Source organism: Diospyros lotus, chromosome 9 (assembly GCF_014633365.1).
Source record: "Diospyros lotus cultivar Yz01 chromosome 9, ASM1463336v1, whole genome shotgun sequence".
Taxonomy (NCBI): Eukaryota; Viridiplantae; Streptophyta; class Magnoliopsida; order Ericales; family Ebenaceae; genus Diospyros; species Diospyros lotus.
The window spans coordinates 26,136,259-26,148,600 of NC_068346.1; the positions used below are offsets into that span (position 1 = coordinate 26,136,259).

The following is a 12,342-nucleotide window of genomic DNA, read 5'->3' on the forward strand; positions in this document are numbered from 1 at the left end:
TAGCCCAAGTCTCCATTGCTGAGGCAATGTGGGATTCTCACAGAATCCTATAAACCAATGAATATTTCCAAGAAAATAATAGTAGCTGATGGTAGTACAATTCCTACAGCTGGTTAAGGTAATGTTGCTCTCAATTCCTCATTACCTATTCAGCAGGTCCTTGATGTTCCTAATCTTTCTAACAATTTAATCTCTGTTAATCAGCTCACCAAAGACCTTAATTGCCGTGTTATTTTTTCTCCTCATAAATGTGAGTTTGAGGCACTTGACAAAAGGAAGATGATTGGGGCTGCTAAAGAATGGAATGGGTTGTACTACTTGATGAAAAGTAGTGTTTTCACTAAAGAGGATCAATCTATTCTTGCTTGTTTATCACAACCTATTCGTATGATCGAAATATGGCTTCAATATTTTTGTTTAGGACATCTTCCTTTTAGTTTGATGCAATCTATGTTTCCTACTTTATTTAGGGGTTCAAGTGTCATCGATCTCCATTGTGATGTATGTGAATTTTCTAAGCATCTTAGAGTTTCTTATCCTATAAGTAATAAATTGTCTTCGATTCCATTTTCTTTGATACATTCAGATGTTTGGGGGCCATCTAGGATCCCTAATTGTTCTATGGCTATATGGTTCATATATTTCATTCATGATTGTACATGGATGACTTCGGTATATCTCTTAAAGGATAAGGCTACTATTAGCACCGTTTTGCCTATATTCTGTAAGATGATTTCTACCCAATTCGAATCCCACATTAAAAGATTCCATACTGATAATGCAAGAGATTATTTTAATCACTACTTGCATCAATTTTTCCAACTGGAAGGGATTGTCCATGAGTTATCATGTGTGGATACTACTCAAAAAAATGGGGTGGCCGAAAGAAAAATGTGGCATTTACTTAATGTTACTAGGGCTCTTCTCCTTTATCATTCTATTCCTAAACTGTTTTGGGGAGAAGCAGTCTTAATTGCTACATATCTAATTAATCGAGTTCCTTCTAAGTTCTTAAATCATCAAAGTCCATTCCAGTGTTTGTCATCCTATTTCCCGGATGCTGGTCTTCATACCCTTCCTTTAAAAGTCTTTTGTTGTGTGTCTTTTGTTCATATTTCTAAGCATCACATGGATAAGATTGATCATTGAGCGACTTAAGTGCATCTTTCTTGGTTATTCTCCTACTCAAAAAGGCTTCAAATATTATCATCCTCTTACTAGAAAATTCTATGTGTCTAAGGATGTTACATTTGTTGAAGCTCAATCATTCTTTGGGTCCTCTAGTCTTGGTCACCAGGGGAAGAATGTTACTAGTGGTGGTCCTCCTATCTTGGATTTGCCTCTTGAGTTACACCCAAAGACTGAAACAGTAGTTGTCCTTGACTCATCTACTTCCCCCTTTGGTGAACAAGACAGACTAGAACCACAAGAAGCATAGCTAGCACAACCACTGCCAATGTTGTCATTCTTGGTCAAGTTTAAAGGTTCCCTTTATGTTTTCAAGAGAAGAACACAGCCTATTCCAGATCCTCCTTTTGGGCCAGCATCCACTCAAGTTCAAGTATTGAAATCACTTATCCCTCTAGTTCTTCTTCCACAAGAAGCATAGCTAGCACAACCACTGCCAATGTTGTCATTCTTGGTTAAGTTTAAAGGTTTCCTTTATGTTTTCAAGAGAAGAAGACAGCCTATTCCAGATCCTCCTTTTGGGCCAACATCTACTCAAGTTCAGGTACTGAAATCACTTATCCCTCTAGTTCTTCTAATCCTATTCCTAATGACTTGGATTTGCCTATTTCTATTAGAAAAGGAAGGAATCAGGAGTTGTACACAACATTCATTGGACATCTATCTTATCATCGCCTGTCCCTAAAACATAGAAGTTTGTTGATCTTTTTGGATACCATTGTTATTCCTAAGACAATTGATGGGGTTTTAAAGGGTCAGAATTGGATGTAAGCAATGCAGGAAGAGATGAGAGTCTTGGAAAAGAATCAGGCTTAGGACATGGTGCCTCGACCAAAGGGAATTAGACTTGTGGGCTGCGGGTGGGTCTTTAATCTAAAGTATAATGTAGATGGTACTTTAGAGAGGTATAAGGCTCGGCTAGTTACTAAAGGGCACACCTAAACCTATGGCATTGATTACCTAGAGACCTTTGCACCCGTGGCAAAAATGACAACAGTAAGGATCCTCTTAGCCCTAACAACACATTATGGGTGGCAGTTGCAACAATTTGATGTTAAAAATGCTTTTTTGTATGGAGACTTAGAAGAAGAAGTATTTATGGAGCCACCACCAGGATTTGAGAAATGAATTTCAAGAAAGGTATGTAAACTAAAAAAGGCACTCTATGGGCTTAAACAGTCACCAAAGGCATGGTTTAACAAGTTCTCTAAGACTGTGAAACAAATGAGATATCATCAAAGTAAGGAAGATCATATTCTCTTGATTAAACATTCAATGGAGGGAAGGATGACAACTTTGTTGATCTACGTAGATGTCATTATTGTGACTGGGAATAATTTTGAATAGTAGAAACAACTTAAGGAGAGTCTTGCCAGAACATTTGAGATGAAAGACCTTGGTGCATCGAAGTATTTTCTGGGAATAGAGAGGGCTTATTCTAAAAAAAAATGATTTTTCTATCACAGATGAAGTATATATTGGATTTGTTAAAGGAAACATAATTGCTGGGAGGTAAACGAGCAGGTGCTCCAATAAAATCCAAAATCAAGTTGGGAGAAAATTCTAATTGTCAGTCGGTGGACAAAGGAAGATATCAAAGATTGGTGAATGGTGAGAAGACTGATTTATTTGTCACACACTCGACCGAATATTGCATTTGCTGTTAGCTTGGTGAGTCAATTCATGCATAGTCCAACAGAAGAACATATGCAAGCTGTAAGGAGGATCCTATGTTATCTGAAAACCACACCTGACAAAGGGATTTTGTTTAAACCAAGAAATGACTTGGATATTATAGGGTATATGGATGAAGATTATGCAGGGTCTTTAACTGATAAATGCTACACAATTGATTATTGTGTGTTTTTAGGGGGAGATTTGGTGTCATAGAGAAGTAAGAAGCAGAGTATAGTGGCTAGATCTAGTGTTAAGGCCGAATTCAGGGCCATGGCTCTAGGGCTATGTGGATTGCTGTTGTAACGCCCCTTTTTTTTATAATTAATATTTATATATCATTTTCTAGGGAAGCGACGCTAGCACGACTACCAAAAACTCATGGCGACCTCTTCCTTGGGAACCCCGATCGAGGAATTCAAGGGGAAACATCAGAATGGTTGGCGCTCGTAAGAGTCTTAATGAAAATACAACAACTAACATATTGTTATTGCCTCAATAATCCACTTAACACATTCTTAAGCATACATCGAGGTCAATTACATTAAGCAATACTGAATCTAACATGTTGTTCTATTACAACATCTGTAACAAGAAGACAGCACTAGGACCTTAGGGTTGGGATTGCTCTGTACACGTCTAACCCCTGCCTCGAGCACCGCCTACCTCGCCCTTGCTTGGTACCCTGCTCTTATCTGGAATGATGCAAGCAAATGTGAGCCGCAAGGCTCGCGAGCATAATAGTATGAAAACAATAGGTTAAGAATAGAACTTTCCCCACATCCCGTGTGTTTCATGCCAATGCAGCAATATATCATGCCATGTACAATATGTGCATTAGCTCTAACTGCATAAACATAAAGTAATCTGCACATATCCAGTCCTTGGGGCCCACATAAAATGCACACATTGGCTCCCAAATCCCACATACAAACTTGCAGCTGCCATGGACTGGCCATCATACCATATTAGAACCCCAACCACATCAAGATCATAAGTTGTTGTGGGACTTGAACCCCTAGTCTTTCGTGTTGTAAGTGTTGTGGGACTCGAGTCCCCAGTCTTTCATAAGTTGCTGTGGGACTCGAACCCCAGTCTTTCATAACCCCCTCACTCATCATAGTCACTCTGGCTTACCATGCAATGCAACATATAAGAAATGCACTGGCTTCTGCAGCATAAACATGATGTCAAGGCCCCCATAAACCAAGCATCAGGCCATGCTACGCCCACATAAGAACACACACATGCGAAATGCTCTAAATGCATATGCTCATCTAATATACCCTAGTTGGTTCTTAGACCAATCAGGTCATTCCAATGCGCACACACCCCATCACATACAGCATATGTTCCCCCAATGAATGCAACCCAACCCCATGTATCACAGCCATATTGTGATATGCACAGAATCAAGGTGGGTGACCGGCAGTACCAGCTTTCCTGGCCCGTCTATCGCTTATCGAGACAGCTGATAACTGGCGCCCATACATCCAGCCATCGACTACCACGACCCACGGTCGATAGTCAGTAGCTTTGTACTCCGCACCCTTAAGCACCCATGGATAGCATTAACTTACATTTTCTTTTAGACTTAGCATTTCATAAGCTTTCCCATGACTCTTCGTGCACCTTTCCCATTAAGACTCATAACATAACCATCTCTTTCGCGTAGTCTGATCCTAACAACAAAGCGTCATTCTTGATGAATTTGAGGACGAATCAAAACCCTCGTTTAGAGTATGAACATGACTGAATCGGAACTTATGTTATAGGCCAAATAAATAAACCGAACTAAACCGTTCATACCGAAGAGAATAATATGAAGAAAACTCGCAACGGGAACTTACGTGTTGCCGAAAGAGAGAATAACTTTGGATAGGGTTAAGAGCTGCGTAAAAAAGATAAGGGAGTGGAAGCTTGCATAAAAGAAATAAAGGAGTAGAGCTTGCCTCTTAATAGCGGATCCGACAGTTTTCTGCAGAAAACACTAGTTCCTGTAAACCGAACGTCAAATATTTTTATATAGAATTATAGGGAAAGAGGAGTCGATATGCAAAATTTTAGGCAAAAAGGGACCTTCACACGCCCTGGGAAGGTGGTCCATGTGCCTTCACACGCAGACCCCTCCCGACACGTGAAGTTCACGGGTCGCCCTTATTTTTCGGCTAACCTTGCACACTTTTCGTATTTTGGTCATAACTCCCTCGTTTTAGCTCCGATTCGACCTCTGTTTTTTCCTACATGCTCCTCTTTCATCCCTCTACAGGAATATAAAGTTAGATCGGAACTTACCTTGCTGTTTCCTGACTGGTTTGGCCCGAACTCCAGTAAAGCCTCGAACTTTTTGGCGAAGCTCGTTTTTCCCTCGTTTCTTCTCTGGTTCCACTCTTTCTTTTTGCAGAATTTCTCCCTCTTTCTAAAGAACAAAATCCTCACCCTCTTACCTCTCAAATGACCCAAAATTTCCCTTGAATTCTTGAACATTCAATTCTATAGCCCAAAGTCTCATTTTATAAACACCTTTGGCCAATCATACTTCACCACATATCTTGCCACCCAAGCACCCTCATCATGACTCATAATTATCTTCCAAATTGTGGCTAATCACTTTGTGCCACTTGTTCCCTCATCATGACTCATAATTACCTTCCAAATTGTGGCTAATCACTTTGTGCCACTTGCCTTGTCATTATGAGGCTTCATCATGACCTTCATGTGTGGCCAAATCGCCTTGCGCCACATGTCCCAAAACTAAATTGAAATGTATTTGGAATCCAAAGTTGTATTGAAACGTAATTTGGAATCCAAAACTATATTTAATAAGATTTGAAGTCCAAAACTAAATTTGAAATCCAAAGCTATATTTAATAAGAGTTTAAAATCCATAACATTTAGGTCTCTAGGCTATTCTTGAATTCCATCAATTCCCAGGAGTTTTAGTAAATTAGACTTGTTCCCAGGTTCCTTTTTCAAAAATTGCACTTCTACTCAAACTTCAAAATCACGATTTTGCCCCTGACTTTCTATAGTCATTTGGAGCTATTCTATTTCCTTGAATATGACAAATCTCAGGTATTACAATTGTGGCTGAGAATTATTTTGAAAGACCTAAAGATTGCTAGCAGTGGACCAATCAAGCTGTGTTGTGATAATAAGTCATCCATAAATATTGCACATAACCCCGTGCAACACGATAGAACCAAGCATGTGGAGATAGACAAACATTTCATAAAGGAGAAGTTGGAAGCTGGCCTAATTTGTGTTCCCTATGTTCCCTCAGAAAAACAGCTAGCTAATCTTTTGACAAAGAGGCTGCTTACTAAACGGTTTGAAGAGTTGGTATGCAAGCTGGGAATGGTAGATATCCATTCACTAGTTTGAGGGGGAGTGTTGGTTCTCGAAGGAAGAAATAAGGAAACTATGGCTAGCCTCTCAAAGAGAGCTATTAGTCAAAGTGTCCTTAGTTTAGAAACTAATCATATCTTTAGTTTTTGGGGATTTCTAAATAGGTGTTTAAGGAACTTTCCTATAGTGTTTAGGAAACTTCCTATTTGTCTATAATCAAATCTTTCCTATTGTTTAGTCTTAGTAATCTTTCCTATGTTGTATAATTCACATCTCTATAAGAAGACTTGTATTTGTACCTACGAGTGAATGAGGAATATATTCAGTTTTCACAGATACTTCATGCAGGACGTTACACCTTGTCTTTGGACAATTGGCAGATCAAGATCATCTTAATTCACCTATTCAGAATTGGTGTTACCTTGTTGTGTCTCTTTTGGAGTTGAATTCGGTTTAGCTTCATGGTTAGTAGTGAGTTGCACTTGTTCTTCTACATGTCCTCAATCTTTCTTCTTTCTAGAGTAGACAATTAACTCTTTGTTGTTAACAGCTGAAGGAATGATTAAAGGTTGTAAGTTTGGTTGATCAAATGGAGTGATAGTAGAAGGAAGGATAGTAGGAGATGTGGGTTCAAAATCCTAAAATGGAAATTCTGAATTCTCACTCTCCCCCCAAATGTCAGTTTTGGAATAATATGACTGTTTTTCTAAGAAAGTAACATCCATTGAATGATAGAATTTCTTTGTGAGGGGAGAATAACACTTATATCCCTTCTGATTTGGAGTATAATCGAGGAAGATACATTTAACGGTTTTAGGGTCAAATTTATCTTAATATTGATGAGGAATATGGACAAAGGAAGTACAATCAAATACTTCAAGAGGTATAGATGAGATGAGACGAGTTGAAGGATATGACTTGAGAAAAACTCGACGTGGAGTTTGAAATTTGAGAACTTGAGAAGGCATCCAATTAATGAGATATGTGGTTGTAAGAACAACATACCCCCAAAAAATTTTAGGAACATGAGAGGATATCATAAGAACTCAAGTAACATCTAACAAATGTCGGTTTTTCCTTTTAGCAATCCCATTTTGTTGAGGGGTATTAGAACAAGAAATTTAGTGAACTATACCTTCTTGAAGTAGATATGCCCAAGAATAGAATAAAAATAATTTTTGGCATTATCAGTACGGAGGATTTGAATTTTGGCATCGAATTGAGTTTCAACCATTTTGTGGAAGTTTTGAATAATTAACTGTCATGTACTTTCCTCCTAGGGAGAGGACAAATCCGATCTTACCTGGGCATGGGGTGAACAATCGGATGATCAGAACCTCTGAAATTGAGGTGGATCTGGCAGAGGTTCGAGAGATGGTGGTGGAAAGAAGGCGGGAAGGACAGACTGTCCATGACTAGTCGAGTTTCCCTATGCCCCGAATGGAGATCCCATTGCTTGAAGGGATCGACCCAAGATGGTGGTTGAGGAGATGTAAGTAGATGTTTACTTGATACAATGTACTGAAGAGGTAGACAGTGGCTTGGCAATTGCTTACTTTAACAATACAGGGGATGCGTGGTATCAAGGGTGGTCGAAGGTAAGAGGGAATTGTTCATGGAAGGACAGGTTGTCCATGACTAGTCGGGTTTCCCTATGCCCCAGATGGAGATCCCAGTGCTTGAAGGGATCAACCCAAGATGGTCGTTGAGGAGATGTGAGCAGATGTTTACTTGATACAATGTACTGGAGAGGGAGAGTGGCCTTGGCAATTGCTTACTTTAACGGTTCAGGGGATGCGTGGTATCAAGGGTGGTCGAAGGTAAGAGGCAATTGTTCATGGGAGGACTTTGTAGAGAAATTGTGTGAGAGGTTCGGTGAACGAAGTATGATAGATATGGTGGAAGAATTCAACAAGCTTAAGCAGTCCTACCAACTTAGATTTGAGGAGTTGAGATCACTAATGCTCAACCATAACCCCCACTCATCCGAGGGTTACTTCATCTCGAGCTTTGTTAGCAACTTGAGTGGATCTACGATCGATGGTAAAGATGTTACAATCCTGGACGATTGAGCAAGCAACCGAGAGTGCCAGGCTGCAGGAGTTAATGGTGGAGGCCTTGATGAAGAATCAGAGAAAACAATCTAGAGGGGTGATTCTGGGAAAAACACCCCAAGGGGGGAAGGGATACAACAAGGAGATTGTTAGGGTGAATTATGGGGCCAAAAGCTTAGGGCCCCAAGTTCAGGCCACCCTATGTAGCCGCAAGGAGGGCGGTTGATAGAACAAAGAAGATAGGCCGAGCTATTCTTCAATTGTGGAGATAAATATTATCCCAATCACCAATGCAAGAGACAACTACTGCTCCTAGAAAGGGAGGATGGAGTGGTGATTGAGGAGGGGGAAACAAGTGAATTGATTGAGCATGAAGGTGAGGACAATGGGGAAATATCCCTACATGCATTGAAGGGATTAACAAAGAGTAAAATCATAAAAGTAGAAGGGAGGGTGAAGGATTTTAGTCTCATGATCCTGATTGACAGTGGGAGCACCCACAATTTTTTGGATGAAGGGATAGCCCGAAAGTTGAAGGGTCAAAGCATGGGCACCCAACCCTTGAGTGTGACAGTGGCCAATGGAAACAAGGTTTTGAGCAAGTCGGCATGTACCGGCTTTTGTTGGGAGATGCAAAGAGAGGAATTTGAAGATGACCTGAGTTGGGGGGTTGTGATGTCATGCTGGGAGTGGATTGAATGGTGGGGGTAAGCCCCATAAGCTTTGATTTTAACAGGATGGAGGTATCATTTGAGAAAGAGGGAAGGAAAATGACCCTCACAGGTAGTAAGGAGACCAGGGCTTGCAAGTTGATCACAAGCAAGAAGCTATAGAAAATATTCAAAAACAAATGGGCTTAGGTTTCAAGTTGTTCTCAATTCAGGCCATGGAAAGGGGTAGTGAAAACTTGGAGATGGAAAGGGAATTCCTTCTAACGGTTAGCACTCCTACACGGGGACAGAGAGAGGTACATGATCTAGCCCTTCTTGATGTGTTGTTGGTTGAATCTGAGGATCTTTTTGTAGAACCTACAGCCTTACCACCCAATCGATGATTTGATCATTCTATCAAGCTCTAACCAAACACTGAACCCCATTAACATCAGATAAAACCATTACCCTCCAACACAAAAGACTGAAATTGAGAAAATGGTAGGGGAAATGTTACACAAAGCCATAATCAGACCAAGTCAATGCCCTTATGTCTCACCTATTTTGCTTGTCAAGAAGAAAGATGGATCATGGCATTTCTATGTGAATTACTGCCAACTCAACGCATGATCGTTAAAGATAAGTTTCCCATACCCCTTGTTGAAGACTTGTTGGATGAATTAAAGTACACCAACTTCTTTTCTAAACTAGACCTCTGCTCGGGGTACCACTAGATCCAAATGAGACCTGAGGATATACCCAAAACCTCATTCAGATCACACCAAGGCCACTATGAATTCTTGGTGATGCCATTTGGGCTCACCAATGCACCCACCACCTTTCAATCCTTAATGAACTGTATCTTTGAACCTTTCCTAAGACAATTTATACTGGTTTTCTTTGACGATATACTTGTATACAGCCACACCTTCGACCAACACCAAACCATCTAAGAACTGCAAGAGAGCGCGGACATTTCTTGTTAGTTGAGGGTGGGTTGGGGTGGCCGTGAAGGGGATGGGTTTGCAAGTGGTGGAGCAAGATATTAGGGCTGTTTGCTTGGGCATGGAAGTGGGGTTGGGCAGTGCTTGGGCTGTTGAAGAAAGGAAAACAAAGAAGATTAGAAGAGGGGAAGAAAGAGAGCAGGGGAAAGGTGGTGCCCACTGGCAACAAAACAATCATTTTGAAATGAGAATAAATGCAATTTGATTCCTATATGGCAACCAAACAATTGAATCTGATTGAGTATTCTGTCTGAGTTCCATTGTTTTCATTTTCCTTTCATTCAATTCTTGTACAGAAAATCTTGCCTTTGGTTGCTTGTAATGGTTGTTAATTCCTTAAAATAGGCCAGACGTTATTATAGTACTGGACAGGACCGATGGGTGTAATGAGTTACTAGATCTCCAACTTCTGTAGTCAAGCAGTTCAATCCATTACATAAACTCTCTTTAATCATCTTTGGTCAATTTTGCCTTAAAAATGTGTTTTCAGGTCCTTGCTATGATGATGTAATGGAGTAGGTGTTCTGATCTTACAGTTGTATTTACTGTGGTTTCGTTGGATCAATTTATCACATTTTGCCCTGACATTATAGTCTTGGATTCTATTTTTCCTATGATACCTTGCATGGATTTCCATGTAGATGCATTTCAGAATTGAACAGAAGACAAGCAGATGTACTTGCTAGCCAAGTCACTATTGAACAATTACAGGAACGTGAACAGTTACTCATTGCACAAAATGAAATGTTTAAGGTATTATCTTGCAGATGCTTTTATTCCAAACAGTATTATCTTCTTAATCTGAAATGTTATTTAATTTAGCTGCTAACAAAGTTAGTTCAATTTTGCTGCTATCTCTTCTTCTTTAGGTTGATAATGGCAATTTAAAGAGGAAGACAGTGGAACTGGACGAGATGTTGAAGAAAATATTTCGAGCACAAAATGTTCCTCCTCGAATTCAGAAGCAGATGAATATCAAGGCAGGAGTTGATCTACGTTTTTCTTTTCTGGCTGTCTGTCTTTAGAACACCAAACTTTTTCAGCACCTCTGCCTCCTCACTCTCCTTTCAATGACTGTTTTCTATTTTTTACATGCATATGTTGTTTCTTGGTCTAATAGGAATGCAGCATGTTGAAGTGGCAGAGTGGTACTGCTCTTCAAAAGCAGCTGGAAAATAAACCAGATGGCAGAGAGGAACGGGACAGATTGCAAGGGCATGCCACAGAAAGAAGAATCAGGTGAGTGGTCTACAAATAGACAAAGTGAAACTTGTTCAGAATAATTTTTTATGGAGTATATATTTTGGCCTTTGGAAACCTAAAATGATCCACGGATTGCAGAAGGACCAGTTTTGATTAGATTGGTGATTTTTTGGAGGCATCTCCTTGAGAGAGCAAACTTGTCGAGGCTACTCTTCCAGACTAATAAAGGTTAATTGCTTAGAGTTTCAGTATTTTCTGGATTTTTGTTTTTTTTGTTTTGTTTTGTTTTTTGTTTAATGTCGTTCAGGACACAGGCCTAAGCTTATCGGCTTGCTAGATACTGGTCAATTTTCTTTGGAAAATTGTGTTCCTTGTGCAATTACTTCACTTCACTTAGTGGATACCCTTTTGGCCCAGCTGTTTGAATCGTTAGTTCATTGGCCCTCCACACAGGTCAACCATTACTAAGTTGACAATTGGAAGTATCTAATTACAAAAAAAAAAGAGAAAAACATGACGAACTGTTACAACTGCCAATTGTTCTATATTTAGCCAATGCTCCGTTGCTTTGTTTAATTCTTCTTAACCTCTGTTAATATATATATATATAGAGAGAGAGAGAGAGAGAGAGAGAACAATTGGATATGTAAATATTTCTTTTCATTTCTCTCTTGTCCATAAGGACTTCAATGATCTACTTTTGGCAACTGGTAGTTCTAACGTTTCATTTTTGGCACAGGTTGGGCGTTTTCATATTTTGGGGCCGACAACGATTTGCAAGTTTAAAAATTACTATTTGGATTGTTGACTGATTGTCCCTTTTTGATGGGGATAGTGTGTGTAAAACTGTTGTGAGATGGTGTGTTATTTCCAGTAGTATAATTTTTGTGGCATTTGGTTTGGGCTTTGGCTGTATCTGTATTCCCATTTCGTATTTCTTCTTGAATTTCCAGCTTTGCTCGTCTGTCCCATCCTCCACTTTTACAAGGATGTGGTTGCATAGAAAAATTTTAAATACTCAAAAAAAAAAAAAAAAAAAAATTTAAATTCCAAAATGATACGTAAAATAATTAAATGATTCTACTCAAATGCAGCTTCAAAGAAATTGGGACATTCCATACCCCAATGCCAGAGATCCATTCCAATTCCATCACAGTTCGTTGCTCTTAACATTTAGGACTCAAAAGTAACCAGCCAACCAACTACACACTGTAATCAACA

At 39.6% G+C, this 12,342-nt stretch overlaps 1 protein-coding gene across 1 annotated transcript in view; it reads left to right on the top strand.

Annotated features, from left to right (window-relative positions):
• LOC127810474 (kinesin-like protein KIN-12C) overlaps positions 1–12,032 on the top strand; it is a 48,822-nt gene extending 36,790 nt beyond the window's left edge. The window contains exons 30-34 of the mRNA XM_052349986.1: positions 10,560–10,671; positions 10,788–10,898; positions 11,039–11,157; positions 11,260–11,349; positions 11,861–12,032. Coding sequence (XP_052205946.1) covers positions 10,560–10,671; positions 10,788–10,898; positions 11,039–11,157; positions 11,260–11,278 — 361 coding nt within the window. The 3' untranslated portion in view covers positions 11,279–11,349; positions 11,861–12,032. The remainder of the gene's footprint in view (positions 1–10,559; positions 10,672–10,787; positions 10,899–11,038; positions 11,158–11,259; positions 11,350–11,860) is intronic.
• Positions 12,033–12,342: the final 310 nt, after the last annotated feature.